Raw genomic sequence first — 20,198 nt, 5'->3', positions numbered from 1 at the left:
ATGGTTGCTATGAATGACAGGTGGCTAGCATAGACTGAAGGTTTAATTCAGACCACCTCAGCTTCACCTTCACTCCATCTCTTAGTCAATCTTTGTATTAGCTGGGAGCAGGTTGAGTCAAGCACTGCCACGATGGCGTTGGGTTGACTCGCCATCACTACTGTGTGGCGTTCCGCCCTTCTGGCTCTCCCATTCACACAGATGTTGGTACTGTTGTGGCTGTGTGACTACCTCCGCTGCTCAGAGATCTGTTCCCCCTTTCACACAGATGGTGGCGTGTAATAAATGTGCAACACCCCCGAAACAAAAAGGCTGTGTCAAATGGGCTATCGACCAAGAGACCAACCGATTGATCGAGAAAATAATGAAAATAATGAGTAGTTACAACCCTACTGCTACGTCCCTACATTAGATTCACGACAGAAGAAACCCCCACCCCCAACCTGAAGCCAGAAAAGGTAATACTTTTATAATATGGCAGATATCTAGAACCCCTTAAAACAGATGACACATTACACAATATTCCTGGCCAAGAGCAGAATCAGTACCATGGTAAAACCATGTTATTGCAGCCACAATATTGGATTGCTAAATATACATGGAGGAGGCCACTGGAGGCTCTAATGTTTCACAGTGAAACGTGATGTTTAGAACAACATATGAAGTCATCTGACATTTCTTGGTGTTCAGACGCACAAATCATCACTGACCTTTAACCCACGGCCGCCCTGCTTTCCCTGAGGACCAGTTTCTCCATTTGTGCCCTGGATAAAGAAATATAAAATCAGTCAAGCTGATCTCCCTTTTCACCTTCACCAGGCAGCATTTTCTCCCATCTAAAAGAGCGTGTAACTCAATATAATGCTGTAAATACTCTGCACCGTTATAGGTTAACAATTTAGCACTGAAGTTTATTTTGCTTGTAGCCTGTGTAAATCAGGCTTCAAGAGTTTAAAAGTGTAAAAGTTCGAACGCAACCATCATATATTAGTTTATATACGTACATACATTTGAAAATAGTTTTTTCAGAACAAATTATGTTTTCTTGGAAAATTTGTGTCAAACTTTTTATCAATTAGATTTTAACTGTTAATTCGAATATCCACTGAGTGTCATGGTTAATACTTGAGCTTTAAAATACTGTAATTCTTTGTCAGAAAACATCACTCTACACAGCTTCTAATGTGGATCAGAGTTACAAATAAAATGACGTTTAACTGCTGTTTAAGTGCTCTCTGCTGTACCTCAGTGCCTGTGGGGCCGGCCTGGCCCTTGGTGCCTGCAAAACCTATGAAGCCGGTGGGGCCCATCTCTCCCTGAGGACCCCTGATACCTGTTGCCCCCTGAATACCCTGAGATAAAAACATAAAGGCACATTTTCACTACAAAAAGGCACAGATATCTTTCTGAATAATACAGTAGTACATTAGATTTTAAATTAATAGTTTTGCATTTTGGGAAATATGCGCATTTACTTTCTTTCCGTTTTGTTGTCACCATGAGCAGAGAGGAAGCGACTACCGCTCGTCCTGCACATTGACCCGGTAGAACCAAAATGCTATTAAGTATAGCTATTTAGATTTTTTCAGTATGTCCTAAACTTCAGTATAAAACCAATAGAATGTGAATTGCCTACAATTGAATGAAATGTGATGGAAACGACAACAATCATAACAGACAAACAGACAGCCTCCAAAGCAGCTCTCATATCTAAATGAATTTATTGTTTTGATATGACATAAATGTCACCAGACTATGGACAAAATATTCTGTTCACCAGATCCTTATCATAATGGCCTGCCAATTTACTGAGAAGATTGTTTAGATTTTATTAGCATATTTTTAAACAGATCCATTTCTCTCAGGTGCCTTAGTATCTCTTTGTTTAGTATTATCTTTTTACAAGACAGTGTACCAATAACTACTTTGGGCTTCAAAATCATGTCAACCAATGTCTTTGTGACAGTGTCATATGACTGTTAGCAGCTGCTCTGTTATTATGCTCTAATAGTTTCAGGTCCAGGTGGCACCTATTAGGCTGAAATGAGTGATTTCCGACAAGTTTGTCCAGTTAAGAGACTTTTATACGTTTTATCTGACTTGAAACAGTTACAAGAGCAAACTACCTATTTCCAGTCTTCATGCTAAGCTAAATCTACTGACCGCTGGCTGTAGCTTCGTACAGAACTTCCGGTACAGACATGACAGAAGAATTGATCTTCTCATCTAACTCTCAAAAAGAAAGCAAATAAGAATATTTTCCAAAATGTTTAACTACTCCTTTAAGTAGCTCAATAACATTGTTTCCTTCTTTTCTGAGTTTTATATGGGTGAACAGGAAGTAGCTGGCTCCTACTTTGTCGCCTTTAGGTCCTGGACCTCCCTTGTCCCCATCTGGTCCCCTGTTACCCTGTGAAGAAGAAAATGGTCAAAGCCAAAAATGTTCTGCAGTGAATCTGTTTATAAATCTATAAAGAGCACCTACCGTTACCCCGGGAAAACCAATAGGTCCCTGACTCCCTGCAGTACCCTGTAAATAATCCCACAAAGGATGATGATGGATTAAGACCATTATGTAATATAATTAAGAAGCAGACAAGTAAAATGATCACATCCATTTATTCTAATTAAACAGGTAAATAGAAGTTGGAATGGCTAGTAAAGATGAAAGTTAGGACTAAGGGAATACAGATTAAATCTGTGGAATGAGGTACACTACAATGAAGCCCCAGCAGATAATTTGATTTGACTTAATTGTCAGATTCCTATGACCTTCTCTCCCTTCATTTGTTTTACATCAGACTGAATAACAGTGGCTTCAGTGTCCCACAGCACTGTCTTGACCCACTGAGACACTTCCACCAGCAGATGGCACTGTGAGGCTGCAGTATGCTGTCTAAAACACACGTACCTACATCTAGTCTGTTCATACGATGTGTGTACTTACAGTACATGCATTTGGCTGTGATGTCAGGATGTAATGCAGTGGAGAATATGTTCAAGTGCTCACCATGGGCCCCTCAAATCCAGGATCCCCCCGGGCTCCCATAGGCCCCACAGGCCCCTGATAAGAACAACAAAAAAAAAAAACACAACACAGAAGTAAAAAACAAAACGGGATAAAATACTGTATCTTTGTATTTAGATGGCCAGACATCAGCTGCCTTTATGTTTATGCTGACACATCACTTTGGACTTGCACGTTAACCTTATCCATATAATATACAACAGTTACAACTTTGCCTAAACCAGTAGATCTCAAACATCTTCTGTCAAGCTCCTCATTCTGAAGCAGAATTTTTTTTTTTTAACCCACCTTCCCCTCCTTTTTATTTCTTCTCAAGCATTACAATAATAGTGAAAAAATGATCAACAATGAATATTATATATTTAAAATGACATATTCATAATGAAAGTTCAAATTTACTTGAGCAGCACAAAAGAGACAATGCTCTTCCACTAAAATGACGTTGAACTTGAGAGCAAGATAGCTAAAGATAGATAAAATCTCTCCATTGTTTTTTACATTTAATTTAGCAGTCTGAGTAAAACTTTGCTAACCTGACTGTTTATAGCATGAAATGCATGTCTGAACTGTGAAGTGATTTAGTTCCACCACACGTTTTTATGCTGTGCTGATTTCTTATTCCATTTTTTCACCATTAAAATCAACTTGCTGGAGATTATTGTATGACTTATATTGTATGCAGCTGTTGTGGTTGATGTTTAAGTCCAATAATTAATTGTCCTGTGCACTTTGAGATTTTATTTAGAAAACAAAAGAAGAAAATAAGGGAACACAATGAACTTGATGAGAACAAACTTACAGGATCCCCTTTAGGTCCAGCAGCGCCGATCAGTCCTGGATGTCCCTGTTAACATGAACACATTCACTTCACTGGCTTAAAGTGAATGAAGCAGCACCCCACCGATTCAAAAATCCCAAATAACAGTCTTTCTTTGAACTGTACTCACTTGGAGTCCTCTGAGTCCTGGAGGTCCCACCTGTCCCTCTAAACCTGGAGGCCCCTAGTCAAAAGAAAAGGAAGCACAGCTTCTAAACATGTCCAGCAAGTGGAATAACTGGAGCATATATATAACTGAACCAAATGTATACCTGTGGGCCCTTGGGACCAGCACTGCCAGCAGGTCCCATGTCCCCCTGGAAGAAACAATAAACGATTTATACACAAAGGAAGTAACCTGCAAAGTTTCCAGACATTAAGTATAGAAATCAATTGCATGTTCTTAATTTTTATTTTGCACTATCCTGTGGGCCCACCACTCACAGGAGGAACCACTGGGGTCGGGTGCGCTTCTGCACAGGTGGCAGTGAAGGTGAGGGGCCTCAACGGACCAGACACGGGCAGCAGAGGTCGGCTCTGGGGACGTGGAATGTCACCTCTCTGTGGGGGAAGGAGCCGGAGCTTGTGCGGGAGGTGGAACGCTACCAGTTAGATCTGGTGGGGCTTACCTCCTCGCACAGTCTCAGTTCTGGAACCGTACTCCTGGATAAGGGTTGGACCCTATTCTTCTCTGGAGTTGCCCAGGGTGTGAGGCGCCGGGCGGGTGTGAGAATACTCACAAACCCCCGGCTGAGACCTGCAGTGTTGGAGTTTACCCCGGTGGACGAGAGGGTCGCCTCCTTACGCCTGCGGGTGGTAGGGGGAAAACTCTGACTGTTGTTTGTGCATATGCACCAAACAGCAGTTCAGAGTATTCAGCCTTCCTGGAGACCCTGAATGGAGTCCTGCATGGGGCTCCAGTAGGGGACTCCATAGTTCTGCTGGAAGACTTCAACGCCCACGTGGGCAATGATGGAGACACGTCTGTTATTAGACTTCTGTGCTTGTCACGGATTGTCTATTTCTAACACCATGTTCTAACATAAGGATGCCCATAAGTGTACGTGGTACCAGAGCCCCCTAGGCCAAAGTCGATGGTCGATTTTGGTATCATATCATCTGAACTGAGGATGTATGTTCTGGACACTCGAGTGAAGAGAGGGGCAGAGCTGTCAACTGATCACCATCTGGTGATGAGTTGGGTCAGAGGATGGGGGAAGATTCTGGACCGACCAGGTAAGCCCAAATGAGTAGTGCGGTTGAACTGGGAACATCTGGAGGAGGCCCCTGTCCGAGAGATCTTCAACTCACACCTCCGGCGGAGCTTTTCAGGCATCCCTGAAAAGAGAGCTGAGCTGGAAGGCAAAGCTCTCGATCTACCGGTCAATCTTCGTTCCTACCCTCACCTGTGGTAATGAAAGCTGGGTCATGACCGAAAGAACGAGGTCGCAGGTACAAGCGGCCGAGATGGGTTTTCGGGTGGCTGGAGTCTCCCTTAGAGATAGGGTGAGAAGTTCAGCCAACCGTGAGGAACTCAGAGTAGAGCCGCTGCTCCTTTGCATTGAAAGGAGCCAGTTGAGGTGGTTCGGGCATCTAGTAAAGATGCCCCCTGAGCGCTTCCCTAGAGAGGTGTTCCAGGCACGTCCAGTTGGAGGGAGGCCTCGGGGAAGACCCAGGACCAGGTGGAGAGATTATATGTCCACACAGGGTTTTGGAGTGTTGATTGGACAAAACAAGCAATTTGAAATTGGAATCTCAGGATATCTCTGGATAATATTCAACAATAATACAATAACATAGAATAAATTAACTTAAAAATAAAGGTTTTTATTAGTTGTCTCAGGGAAAAACAGTTGTTATGGCGTAATCATCTTACCCTTGAGCCATTAACTCCTTGAGCGCCAACTCGTCCTGTAATACCTTCTGCGCCCTGTGACACACACACACACACAACAAGTATCATACATATATTCATAACTGGCACTAACGGACATTATTTTGTCTTCAGTTCTGTTTGTTTGCTCACCGTTGGCCCCAGCAGACCTGGAGGGCCATCCAGACCACTCTCCCCCTGGTGACAACAAGTTCATTACAGCATGAGTTGTGTCCTAAACATTGTCCATGCAAAAATGCACAAGATGTCTGTCTCCTCTTGCCCAAAGCATGTATTAAAACGGTTTAGAAAATGAATGGATGGATGGATGTCGAACAAATTTCCCCAAATTGCTCGTGCTGTAAGATCTAGGTCTCTTACAGCCAAATGATGACACTGTGGTTTCAAAGCTCTAATATATCCTTTGTTTTCTTTAATACTTTCATAAAAAATGGCCTTTGAAAAAAGATGATTAAAGAAAAAAAAATGTACTGTATATATACGTATTTTGTAATTTAACATGTATTTTAAGTGCTAAACCCCAGAAGTAGCCAAGCTCAATAGTTATGAATGGGACTTACATAAATACAGGAGCTAATTCATTGTCTGGCACAAATATCACTTGTTTCAGTTGCTGAGGGGTGAATATTTCATGACTAAATGTAAAATTTTGTTGAACTAATCCAATGTCAAGATCACCACATGACAATATCATAGAACCAGTTGAACCAGTGTGAAAGGCATAAAAACATTCACTTATATAAGTATCAACACAACAGTCACAACAGGGGGAGCAGCACATCACTCACATCAGGCCCACAGGACCCCTCTGGCCCGTAGCCACCTCTGTTCCCCCGAGGCCCCTGCAGAGAAGATTCAAGTATTCAATATCAACTCAATAACAATATATCATTAAAATAAATAGAAACCTCTGTATTCAAAGCAAGGATTAATCAAACAGATTACTTCCTACTGGTCAGTGAGCCTGTGTTAATACTATGAGGCAGAGTTTCTGATACCATGCCACATAGAATCAAAGTAAACCTGAGAATAGACCAAAGAGAAAATGGAAGTCAGCGCCTCGCTGCCTGGGACTCAAAGTTCAAAGAGGACCGGATTAGGGATTAAAAAGGATTCAGAAGCTCATGTCTCCCTTTCACAAAAGCTGACTGTTTGTTTTGTTTCTCTTATTTTAAAGGACATGTAAGAGATGTAATACAGAGATGTAACTTTCATTCTTAATTTTTTAAATTGATCCTGAAATGTGCTGGCAGCATCTTGTCCATGAAATGTTCCTAATGTCTCAGCATCTTAACCCCACAGATAAGGGAGACATGCTCCTGCTTTATGAACCACCTGCTTTCTTTCCACAGGGTTTTAAATATAATGTCAAATCATAGTTGCTGTGTTTATAAAAAAGGAACTAAACAGGTACAAGACACTCACTGGTGTTCCGACAGGGCCAGGTGGACCCGGTAAACCAGTACAGCCCTGAACAAAGAAAAAACACAATCCACGATAATTGCACTATATTGCATTGTTCAAAACACATGTCAGAAGAGCTGTAGGACAACTTTGGACAAATTTCAATTCTATTTCAAATATTCAGGATGGATTACAGTATAATTAAAAGTGGACGTGTGCGTACCTTCTCACCAGGTTCCCCACTTTCTCCTCTATGACCCTTGAGGCCAATCAGACCCTGGAGGGAAAGAAAAAAACATCCATTATCTTCAGTGTAAAAGTAATGTATATCCTTGTTTTATCCTGCAAACAAGAGTGTCAATCAATTTCACCTAAGTGACAGGTTTCAGAAAGTCAGATTTTTCCCTCAGGAGTCAGTGGAGACCAAAAAATAGAGCTAAACGGAGAGGGAATGTTGCTTTTTCACCTGGCCAGAAACACAACTTCACTCCAACTGAATGTTATTGTTGCTCCGTATCTGCTGAATGTGTAAATATTGTGTAAATAGTTTGCTATAGTAACAAGTCTGACACATCCAGAACTGAAGCCCAGCATTGAACATCTGGTTGGAACATTTTTTTCTTATTCTTTTGATCAGATCTAATAATTTGTCAATTGGACTTCTTTATTAGACACAGTACTGTATTTCATGGATGCTTGTGTTTTGACAAAATGGAACATTTGAGAATGTTAGCTTCCTTTGTTAAATGAAGAAAGGGTTTTATATAAAAGTATGCTAATATTTCTCCAAGAAAGAGAATTACTAATCAGGCCCCTGTATCAAAACAATTCCAAATGATACACAGGCATCGTTAGACCAATCAGTTGAAAGTAAATAAATGACATTCTAAGTGAATTGTTGGATCACACCATAAAGATGAGCTGTGACTTAAACTGCATACAGTAGAACCGCTCCTTCTTGGCTCCAAGTTCACCAACAGTAAATCTATGTAAGTGGGGCTGGCCGGTTGTTCTTACAAAAGCAGCTGTGCTGTTTAATTTCTCACCTCATCACCTTTTTCCCCTTCGGACCCTCGTTCTCCCCTGTATCCCCACAGGCCCTGATGTCAGAGATGAGATGGAAACATTTCAACAATGACAAACACATAATTTACCTGCTATAAAAACATGCCAAACAGGTACCGTTTAACTGTTTACCATACAGAACGCACCCACCTGTGGTCCAGGAGCACCAGGTGACCCGGGCTCACCACCTTGTCCATTTTCCCCGTCTCTCCCAGGGGCCCCGGCTTGTCCTGGAGGGCCCCTGAGACCCCGCTCGCCCTATCAGACAATATAAATGATTATTATTTATATGAATTATTAGTGAGGACATTTTTAAGATACTTGAAGACAGCAACTGAAAACTGACAAGGTTAAACAAAAAACTCAAATGAACTAGAAATACAGCAAGTGTTAATGCAATACTTGTATGTATAATGTATGTATTATACTGTATATGTAGCATATAAATATATGTAGCATATATGTATGTAGCTATGGTGAGCTTCTCACTGGGAAAACTCCATATGAATTATAGGTTTGCACTGAATACACTGACAGTCTCCACCACTCAGTGGAGCCATTCATCACTCAGGCAACACATCACCTGAATAACTACACACTGTCAAGAAGATTGTGTCCTGCAATAACTCTGCCTGTAGACAGGTGGAAAACATGTACATATTCACAGTGAATTGCTACACCACCTGTGCTGGCAGTGGACAGTGTTATATTTTAGGCTGCGGAGGATGATGGATATGGTGTTATACATGGCATGACTAGCATGATGAGTGAGTGAGCTTTTCAACTTTTATGTTACTAAAGTAGTAGTAGTAGAGTTTTTTCTGTTACGGCCGGGACAGGCGACCTGCATGAGCAGTGCGTGTGCGTTGCTGAACCTGTTGCTTTCTTTCAGCGCCCAGGTAAACACCACTTCTGAGCATCGAGAGATTCGAGGTCACACCTATTTTTAGCACAACAGGTTTAAAATTGCAGCAAAGAGAGACGGGGAAATGGTATTTTGACATCATAAAAGAGTTTTCACATGGTTTCAACATTTTCTGTACAAACTAAAAATGTTCTGGCTTTCCGTGGAGAGAATCTGAACCCTTTCTGTGTAACAGAAATATAAATGACATTTGGAATAAAATGAAATCATTATTTTATGGCCATTGTCCTTTCAGGCATCGACACTGCTACTGTTTTCACCTTGTGAGTGTGTGTGTGTGATGTGTGGTGTGTGGTGTGTGTGTGTGTGTGTGTGTGTGTGTGTGTGTGTGTGTGTGTGTGTGTGTGTGTGTGTGTGTGTGTGTGTGTGTGTGTGTGTGTGTGTGTGTGTGCGCGTGTGTGTGTGTGTGTGTGTGTGCGCGTGTGTGTGTCTTTACAGTCACGGACGCACAGTAAATTCTAGGTCACTTCATCTGAAGCAATGGCCAGCGTTACATAGCAACAGTCTGCTATAAAGAAATAACAGACCCCACAATGCCATGATTGACCAATCATAAACAAGTATAATACAGAACTATATCTTGGAGCATCCAGCACCCGATTTTACTGAGGCAGACTCCATCATGGCTGTCTGCTGCTATTCTAGCTGCTGCAGGACATTTTTTTAAATCAAATGAATTGGTTGATTTTAGATTTTCTCAGATGCATTGGTTTGTGTTCATGCCAGCCAATAAGTAATAAGAAACTGTAAAGCAGACGAGTGTGGCCATTACACCGTTTGTCCAACAGAGATCACTGACAAGTACATGTAACTCGGTAGCGGCTGCTGGTCTTTCAAGGAGGGGAAGCTCATTTTTCCGGCCTACATCATAAATGTGTTTGATTATTTAAATGTACCTTCTACCCTTCGTTCCTTTTCAAGAAAATGATCTGTCACCTTGTTGTACCAACTAGGCGTCTTTTCCAGGGACTCGACCAGTGTCCTCTCAATGGCCAGCAGAGCTAGGCTGCTTAAACGGATTAGGCCCGTTGTGTTGCAGGTGTAAGACCTGAGCCGCTTTAAACAGGAGAAGCTCCTCTCTACACCGATGTAGCTCCAAATGTTGCTACTAATGACAACAGTTTGTACAGCTAAGGCATTGATCTGTCTAACTCCATGTCTTTCAGAAACAGCTTTCCCCTGTTGCCCTGCAAGTCCTGGTTTAAATAAAGGACCTGAAGTCCAGACCTCAGTCTCCCTGAATCAAAGAACTGGCCATAACTTTTCAAGACGCTCTGAAATCTCATCTCATCAAATTTCCCTGGATTGACTAACTCTAAGAAGTGCATGCTCTCCAAATTTGCAAAACGCAAGGTATCTGCTCTGAAAGATTGTCTAGGATGGCCACAGGTACAGATTTCTGTAGCACTCCGGGGGATCCTGCAGTTGTGACATGCGGCGCTTTCTCAGGGGCTCAGTTTGTGGGTCCGATGTGAGATCTGCTGCTTTGGCATAGACAGCCTGGAAAGCCCCCTCTGACCTCTTCTCTTTGACATAAGCAAGAAGAGACTCACTTCTTTTCTTGTAGTACAGAACATCCATAGATCTCTGCTGGACAATGTCAAACACCAAATACGTCTCAGAGAAGATTTGTTCATAAGTGTACAACATGAACACAAACTCAAAATCCTCCAGTTTCATCAGAAAGCCTTTGGCACAATCTAATGTGTCATCATCCATGGTCTTATCTGCAGTGATCATCTCAAAAGTCTCCTGGAGGGCATTATCATTGTTTGCCACAGTGCTCACTATCCGTGATGTAAAATTCCAGCGAGTACGATTGTGTGCCACAAGTTTCTCCCTGAAATTATAGCCCTGCATGTTCTCATTCAAGACTTCAAAAACAGACTGAGCATCTCTTCCCCCAGAAACATAAAAGAAATCCAATAAATCGCTCCTGAATTTTACCTGCATTATCCACATAGTGAACAATAACAGAGAGTTGGGCACAGCAAGCTATATCAGTTGTCTCATCCACCTTCCATGCAAAGAAAGGGAGCAGCCTGAATTTCATCTTTAGTCTCATCAGAACTACTACTACTGAAAAAATCAAAACGCTCAAACCACAGAGAAATGCACACAGCCTGTATTCAGTCTTTAAACGAGCCTTCAGGACATTTGTATGTATATTAATTCCACTGAAACACTGTGCATGTTTGTGTGTATGTGTGTGTGTGTGTGTTTGTCATCATGACAAAATGTGGTCCTGGAGTCACGTACTGTAGCCTATCACAGAAGAGGTTTTGCGTATTTTGCCATGTGTTTATATGTATGTATGTATGTATGTATGTATGTGTCTGATACAATTTTCGAACACTTTGATTAACGCTGTAAAATACAAAAAAAAAATATCATTTTGCATTTAAAAAATATTTTTCTAATTTTCTTTGCTGTTAATCACCTTTTAAACCCTGAGATTTATCTTGTGACAACTTGAAGTGTCCAGAGCTTCAGGTTGGAGACTACTTTTCCTGGACCACACAGGCATCACACAACTCAACAAAATGATTACATGCATATACAGTATGTATATGACACACATATACAAACAATAGGGTGACATCACTGTCAAATCACCTCTGGTTAATTCTGCACAAACAGAAATGTGGTATCATTCATGGAGGCTCAAACACAAACACAAATCTAAACTAAGAACTGACACCAAAGGCAGGCACAGGACTGAGTGTTTCCAACTATCGCAATCCACACTGTTTGGTCCTGAATACAAACTCATTACAGAGCTGAGACCTCACACGACATATGGCCATAGGTTTTCTGTTTTTACTTTGTCACAGTGGACTTCTGTGTTTATGTATTTTATGTATTTGAGATGGGTATATACATGTAACACAGGTGAGTATAACAACTTTTATTTAAAGTCCCAGTGAAACGAGAAATGGATTTCCCCAGTTTTAATCCTCTGTTCCTGTGTTGTTTGTTTATTCATCTCTTGATATATGCTTAATATATGCAAAAATATATGCATGAATTTTTTCATCAAAATCCCTAGTCTGTCCTCTTCAAATGTTTGATTTGATGCATCCTGAACTACAAAAATGAATCCAATCAAATGAGACAGAGGCGGGGAGTATATGCATACTTTTGCTGGCGGGTGAACAGAGCGTGGCAAAGGGGACTGGGACATCTGTGTGTGCTGCCTGTTCTGCCTCTGCTGACGGGGAGCAGGTTGAAATCCCCTTTCATCTCTCCCTCACCTTTCTCAGTGTGTGTGGAGCCTCTGCTATGCAGCTTTGTGTGCTGAAATCTAAGCCTGCCCACATTTTAGCAGGCCAATCAAATGCTTAGGATTTGATTTAAATCCCTCTTGTAACTGTTCATCGCACAAATATTCTGTTTCACTGGACAATATGTCACAGTACAGAAGCTAAAGACACTCCAACGTCTGTTTCACTGGGACTTTAACTCAACACTGCTACACTCTGCTGGATCTACTGGGGCCTCAAACTCATAATGTATCGACAGGCATTGTGGAAAATTTTATTTAGATTATCATCCCAAAAGTGTCCAATGACACCAAATAAGTCTGATCCTATTTAGGGGAAATTAACATAAAATGATTACTATAATATTTCTATTTGATGTCAATGTACTACCATAAAAATATGAGTTCTAGTTTTCTTATGTAAGAATCATTCAAAGTTAGTGAAGGGTTAGAATTAAAAATAAAACTCAATAAAATGAGAGGAGAGGTGATATTGGAATATTGATATTAAAGGAACATTTTTTGGCCTGTCTGACAGGCCTCTTGAGCTACCATGTTTAGCGGTGTCTGTTTCCCCCATGCAGCACTCAGTACCCCAAAATTAGATTTTCTGGCACTACAAAGACAGATTTTGGTGAGAGATCTCTGGCAAATTTGTGATTTTGAATCATCTTAGAAACCTACACTGATAAGTAGGGGTGTAATGATACACGTATTCATATTGAACCGTCACGGTACAGGCACTTATGGATGGGTACAAAGGTGGACCGGGGTCCGTAAATATGGCATACATAGCCTTAATATGGCGAATGTACAGTCTTGTTTTGCGGTGCAGAACTTAAAACTTGAAGTCGGAGTCCCCCCAGACTGTTTTGTCCTCCCGCTCGGCTCGCATGTGCGCAGTAGCAGCCAGCGAGTGACAGTAGCAGGCAGCGTTAAGCAGGCACAGCCGTAGATAGTGTGCCCTGCACCCCAGCGAGCGCTGTTGTGTGGATGGATGGCTAGCACGACACCATGAAACCGGAGCTTGCAGACGTCCCCCTGTCATTCAAATCCGAAGTGTGGGATAACTTCGGATTCAAGGTTAATTATGACGCATTTGAAACCTAAGTTAAAGCTGTAGTTACACTTATTTAAGATGTATTTTATTTATTGGAGAATTGCAGCAGTATTTTTTTATATTTGTATGTTTCTGAAATTGTTAAACTGCCTTTTTTCATGTAAATGTTTTTTCTGTATGGTACCGTGACTTCAAAACCGAAGTACTACCAAACCGTGACTTTAGTGTACCGTTACAGCTGATAAGGTTACTTCTGGATCATGCAGTGATGATTTGGGTACTCACCATCTCTCCTGGCATCCCTGGTTGCCCTCGAACCCCATCGTCACCGGATGGTCCCTGAAAAAGAAGAGGAGAAAAATGCTAACTCTTTCCCCAATTCTGAATAAATCCATATAGAGATGATTCTAAATGTAATATATTCAGCTTCATATTTTCCATTTATAATTATGAATAGATTACTAACCTGTATGCCAGTCTTGCCCATCTCTCCAGGTGGTCCTTCAGGGCCTTCTTTACTCTGCAAGCTCACAAAGAAGAAACCGGCCTCAGGTCAACATGAACTAACAAAACAACTAAATCCCAAGAAAGAAAGGACATTAATGGTCCCAGAATACTTACAGGCCAACCAGCACGAAGTAACTGGTAGAAACTGGTTCGCTACAGGAGAATGGAAACAGACAGGATAAGTTAAAGATCCATAATTCTTTATAAAAGGAAATAAAAAGTGTAAAAGGATGATACCAATCCTTATTTATGAACAAACCATGTTTTCCAAAACTCTCTGTAGTTAAAAATGTTTATTTGTTTTATCACTGACCCTCATTCAGAATGGATGGAAGTATGTGAATGACGCCTGCAGGTTCTTCACACAGAGTTCAAAACACACACAGTAACAAATCACCTTCACAAACTACTAACAGACTTTTATTTCTGTCGTATTTTTCCAAAAACGGCAGTTCTCCATCATGCTGACATACTGGTGAGTGTATTCTATAACATACAGCTGTGGCCACTACAGAGAGATTAAACAGATGAGGACAGAGCATCAGCTTGCACGCACCATGACGGAAGGGTCAGGGGTTTTGCAGATAGTCTGCGGCTCTTATGGTTCTGGGTAAGATAATTTAGCCTAGAAGAACATTTGATGTCCAGTCTTTCTTTTAGACAACAGTGAATTACTCAGGGGCTTACAGAGCAAAGAGCAAGGAAAAGTCATTTTGTCTGGAGACTTTAAGTGAAAAGACATTAAAGTGAAGACTAGGATTTGTCATAGTTCACCAGGATTCAGATGAAAATATAGATATACATTCCATCTTTTTGCATTCATTAGTGAGATCGGTCCCGGATGTGTTTAGCCTAGCTTAGCAAAATATGCAGGCAGGGGAAAACAGTTGCCTCCTTCAATAGCTTGGAAATACATCTTTCAACAACTCCAAAATGGTATATATTTGTATACAGCAACAAACAGCTGGATTTTCTCTCTATGATATGTTACATTTCTGTGTGTAACCCTGTACTGTCTCTCTGTAGACCTTTGTCATATTTTGATCATTGTTTTTATTCTCATAGCTAAAATAAACCCATAATGCCTTCTCATTACGCATACATTTATCTGAATGTCAGATGGTCGGTTGTGAGAGGTTGGTCAGACCATGATCGCTATTCACTCGAGCAGTGAAAAATCAGGCAGAAACAGGCCCAAGTCGTCCAGTGTATGGCCCAGCTTTACTGGAGGGGTCCACTCTTAATTGTCCATTGGCACTGAGCCTTTATAAGGGTGTTTTACAGAGCCTAGATTCTGTTCTATAAAAAGCACATATTATATACACACCGCAAAGTTGGCTGAATCTTTGCCCATTATCTTATAAACAGGTCACATAAAAGGTCAACTTCTAAAGGATGCGATTCCAACACCAAATTCACATTTACAGTCACAAAAATCATAAAAATATTAAAGACCCATGTAAATATACCTATATATATGGCAGTAAGTCAACAGCCAATGATTTAAGGCTGTGCTGAGGCACAGTGGTGGCTAACATGCTCGCAATGGCAATGCGAACATGTTGATATTTAGCAAGTATAGTGTTTATCGTGTTCAACATCCTAAATTTGAATGTTAGCGTGCTAACATTTGTTTAATTAACACTTAACATAAAGTATATCTGAGGCTGATTTAAATGCCATTTGGTCATAAACCAAATTATTGGACACATTAAACTTGTGTTCTGACAATGATATTTGTCCGTACCACATTGCATTTCAATTTGTCCAGTACTTGTGGAGATATTTTAGTCTGGACCAAATTGATGGACCAACTGACAAAGCCATCCCTAGAGCCATAATATTGCTGAAAATGCTAATGAATGCAGACAACTATTCTTTGAGTCTGTTTCCTCAGAACTTAGGGTTAAGTTCAGAAATGGATGACAGCTTGCAAGGAGTCGGATAAGACTGTCTAGAAACATTTGATCTATACTGTTACAATAGCTAGTAGTCATTCAAAAAGTAAGAGTTTGATAGTTTCAATGTTCAACTTATGAAAGCGGACTAACTTCACAGAGAGAGAGAAAGTAGAGAGAGAAAATAAGATGGCACATAAGAGAGAATCTGTTAAAGAAGAAGAAAAGTGTCAATATTGCACTAAACAAAAAAGGTTACCATTGTGGTTACCATCTTACCTGAAAGGCAGCCCATTCCTCCGCTGTGTTCCTCCACAGGTAGAGGGTTGGTAATCCTGCTGGTCCAGGGGGTCCTGGCTCCCCCATTTTTCCTGGACGCCCTCCAATGCCCAACCTACCCTATGAGAAATGAAAAGGAAGTGGTACGTTTATGCAAGACAAATCAACTTATATGGGAAACTTAGTATCATATCACAACCTTGTTTTTAAACATGACATCATGGAGGTGATTTGATACAGCATTGGGGCTCAGGCAGAAATAATCAACACACTGGGGGCTTAATGGAGGAATGGACAGGAGTTTATAGCAATAGGTATTAAAATGTCGAAGATATAACTGAGCTTTAAAACAAAATATAGCCTGTGATACTATTTCAGAGATGCACAGAGCAAGGATGTACTTAAATCCAGAGGAGTCAAGTGGACTAGCTTAACACATCGTCATAGGCTATTATGTCATAAATAAGTTCCTCTTACCTTATCACCTTTAAACCCAGGCAGGCCGGGCTCACCAGGACAGCCCTGCCAAACAAGTAACAACCCTTAATAAAACACCTCAAAAGGACCAAAACAATAGGAGGAAAAATGACCCCTCCACATACAAAATGAATACAAATAGTAGTATTTATCAACTACTTCAGAAACCAAGTACACCGTTGCTCAAACTGTAAAGAAGACTTTACTATTGCTCCTTACGAACTGTGACCTGAGAGACAAGCAAAGCACCTGATCCTTGTAAAACTTCACAGTTTGTGGCCTGTTTGACTGCCTGCTGAAAAGCAAAAGATTAATTTTAAGGTCTCGCTCCCAACACCTTGAATGGCAATAAACACTGAGATTTTATGGCTTAACCTCTTTAACTTCCCACTTTTTGTCTTTTTGAAATTGCAACAGACTCAGTTGTAAAAATTAAGAAGAAGTGAAGATATTGGTATAGTAGGAAACAAGACAATCAGGAATGCTAGCTTGTTAACAAGGCAAAAATATATATGCTTAATAAATAACTCCAAAATCTTGGGGTGGGAAAACTGGCATTTTTAAAGGGGTCCCTTGACCTCTGAGCTCAATCTGTCTGAATGAAAATAGGTCCTATGGGTACAAACAAGTCTCTCCTTGACAGACATTTGATAGTTTGGAGCAAAAGCCATGCAGTTCTTATCATTATCAGTACAAATGTTATTTATGTTTTTGTTAATGTTGTATTATTCTAAAATGGTGCATTTAAATATGTGTGCAGATTGGGGTCCCCAAACAGTCTTGGGTAGACCTAGGCCATTCAGAGGATGTAAGGTTTCCTTAGGAACATTTACAATAAAGGGGTTTCTGAGCAGTTTCCAGAATAGAAGTGCTCACCATGCAATCGCAGAAATGCATTACTTGCAGAAATCTCCAAATGTCAAAAGTTTTTTAATGCCAAATCACAGAATGGACACTATGGTGTTCATCATCTGGGTGTCTTCCTGTAGGATATGAGAGGAATTTTTCTCGCAAATATGGTTAAATTTAGGTCCAAATCTTATAATAATAATAATAATTTCAAAATATATAATAATAATACATCAAAATGATATAGCGCTTTTTCAGGTGGTCAAAGACGCTTTGACAAGAGCAACTAAACAAAACAAAACTCAAAAAAACAACAACCCAAAAAAAAAGAAAAGAAGTTAGAGGTTAAAACAAGTGGACGTTTAACAAATGGTACCAAAAACCAAAAACAAAACAAAAACAAAACAAAACAAAACAAAACAAAACAAAAACAACTCAAAACCCAATTCTTGCAGTTTTGGAGATTCTCTGCACCTTGTTTGAACTAAAAGTTGACATTGTTGTGCTTATATTTGAGATCTCTCAAATATCTGAAATAAATAAGCAATACTACAAGACAAGGTGTTCTGGTATCCAATAAAACTGCAGTAAGGAGTCCATTATTTTCTACATCTACTACTGCACTCATGAAATGGCAAGTCACAAATGCCATTTTGTTACACCTGCCACCCAATCAGAGAAGGGTATTTTCTGTCCCAGTAACATTATTTTGTGCCTCCCTAAATCACATGCTTCTTGCTAAAATATGAACTTTGACACAATACTTGCAAGGGTTAATGCTACAAGCTAATAAGCACTATAAAAAGCTATGCAACCAAGTTCTAAAATGCAGCACACGAGAAGAGAGTAGAACCGTAGTCCAAGCCAACAGGACTTCTTCCTTTATGTTCCCTACAGCCGTCTTCAATCACAGTAATCTTTCTGATCCTGTGGATTTTATGGCAACGTGACTCCAGAGACCAGCCCAGATGTGACCAGATGTGCAGTCTGGTTCTGGTTCTGTCTGCCCTGCAGTCCCTGTGATGACCCAACTCTTACACCAGATAAACCTTCTGATTGGATAGCCTACAATAAATTTACCCCTAAGTACCAATCAGATAACTTGGCATTGTCGCATTGAGTAATGCTGTGACAAACTGTTGAGACTACTTAATGGCTTGAATCCTTAATGCTCAGATCCTGGCATCAAAGTCATGTGAATCAACATATGTTGGGGCAGTGTAACCCTCCTGATCAAAGTCAGATGGCAGCTCTTGTAAGCTGTAAAGCATAAACAAATAGTCACACGTTTTTCATTCACAAGGCTTGTCCTAACTATTTTTTTTTGTTCAACAGACAGCTCTGAAATGCTAATCAATATCCTGTTTAATCAGTGGGAAACAAGCCGTGGCAATCAATATTCATAAAACCGCAATCATGTAAACAAAACAATAATTTCTCATTAAGCAGTTTACTTCAGGCAGATCAACTTAAAGAGGGCCTCTTGCTTTCTGTGCTGTCATTTGAAAAGAAATGCATTGATTACATTTGGATAAATATTGTAGCATTGAAACAAGTGTATCAAAGCAACAAAACACAGTAAGACACTCACTTCCTGCCCTGGGGGACCCATTCGGCCCGGTGGTCCTCTCTGGAGCCGATACATTGTGCCATCCGAGCCCAAGACCATGTCTCCATCTCTGGATACGATGATGGGTTTCTCCTTCTCGACTTCTGCCTTTGCAGATGTCCCAGAGTGTGTGGACGTTACAGGATCTGAAGGGATCTTAGGTGAAGGAAACCCCTTCTTGGGGGCACCTCCTATTTCCAGGTCAATGATGTCACCGGATGGTTTTCCAGGGAACAGCGATGACGTCCTCCCACCAGAGTCAGCCTTCTTGTCTGTGGTAATGTTCTCCTCCATCTCTTTAAAAGGCTTCTGGCTTCCCTTCAGTCCATTTCTGGAAGGTTTCCACTGATGGTTGACTTCTCCACCATTTTGGAAGGTTGGATCCAACAAGTCTGTGTCCTCGTCCACCACAAAGACATCCCCACGACCTACAGAACCTTTCCGATTGGATCCTGAAGGTACTGTCCCGTCCCCTCGAGAACTCCCTTGGCGCAGAAACAAATTCTGATAAGAAACAAAAAAAAATTAGGACTCATTCAAAACCACCGTTTCAGATACTAAAACAGAGGATGTCGGGTTCATCATGTTTTGACAAATGAGTAAAACACAAATCATCTCGGGGACCCAGTCAGCCTCCAGATAGATGTAGAACAAATAATCCATGATCAGTACAACAAATCACTGTTGAGATTACAGAAATCACAAGGATTAACACTGCAAGCAGCATTGAATGGGCCCTAGCAAGCCACGCTTGTTGGGGAGGCTGGTGGGATGCTGGCAGACCCAACCATGCATTTGTGCAACCATCCAAGACTGCATGCATGATTCTAAATATTACTGTATGCATGGGCTACTGGGCACTGCAAATTATGGATAAAAATTTTCCTCTCTTCTGATGTCCACTCTGTGGCCCCAGAGAACACACACTAATCATACACCATGTTGCTGTATATCAGATGTAGGCCACATCATATAAATGTCATGTAAATTGGACAATGTCTGTCACATAAGCTTTTCTTCCCTTTTGTTAGTAGGTGGCGCTATGACTCTAAATCAACATGGGTGTGCAGATGTCTTCAGGTCTGGACCCTTATTCAGAATGAGAAATTTGGGGCAGAATGGAC

The 20,198-nt window shown here is 40.8% G+C and overlaps 1 protein-coding gene across 2 annotated transcripts in view; it reads right to left on the bottom strand.

Moving 5' to 3' along the window:
* Positions 1–20,198, bottom strand: part of LOC310958735 (uncharacterized protein) — a gene marked incomplete at its 5' end in the record, with an annotated part of 106,037 nt that overhangs the window by 35,102 nt on the left and 50,737 nt on the right. For both annotated transcript variants that reach the window (XM_083929814.1, XM_083929815.1), the window contains 21 exons: positions 711–764; positions 1,245–1,352; positions 2,357–2,410; positions 2,486–2,530; positions 3,011–3,064; positions 3,828–3,872; positions 3,976–4,029; positions 4,118–4,162; positions 5,722–5,775; positions 5,872–5,916; positions 6,528–6,581; positions 7,165–7,209; positions 7,367–7,420; positions 8,190–8,243; positions 8,359–8,466; positions 13,741–13,794; positions 13,922–13,975; positions 14,077–14,115; positions 16,140–16,259; positions 16,617–16,661; positions 19,057–19,578. In XM_083929814.1, coding sequence (XP_083785940.1) covers positions 711–764; positions 1,245–1,352; positions 2,357–2,410; positions 2,486–2,530; positions 3,011–3,064; positions 3,828–3,872; positions 3,976–4,029; positions 4,118–4,162; positions 5,722–5,775; positions 5,872–5,916; positions 6,528–6,581; positions 7,165–7,209; positions 7,367–7,420; positions 8,190–8,243; positions 8,359–8,466; positions 13,741–13,794; positions 13,922–13,975; positions 14,077–14,115; positions 16,140–16,259; positions 16,617–16,661; positions 19,057–19,578 — 1,707 coding nt within the window. The remainder of the gene's footprint in view (positions 1–710; positions 765–1,244; positions 1,353–2,356; positions 2,411–2,485; positions 2,531–3,010; positions 3,065–3,827; positions 3,873–3,975; positions 4,030–4,117; positions 4,163–5,721; positions 5,776–5,871; positions 5,917–6,527; positions 6,582–7,164; positions 7,210–7,366; positions 7,421–8,189; positions 8,244–8,358; positions 8,467–13,740; positions 13,795–13,921; positions 13,976–14,076; positions 14,116–16,139; positions 16,260–16,616; positions 16,662–19,056; positions 19,579–20,198) is intronic.

This window comes from Echiichthys vipera, assembly GCF_963691815.1.
Source record: "Echiichthys vipera genome assembly, chromosome: 16".
NCBI classification, from domain to species: Eukaryota; Metazoa; Chordata; class Actinopteri; order Perciformes; family Trachinidae; genus Echiichthys; species Echiichthys vipera.
This window is presented reverse-complemented; position numbering and strand designations above follow the sequence as displayed.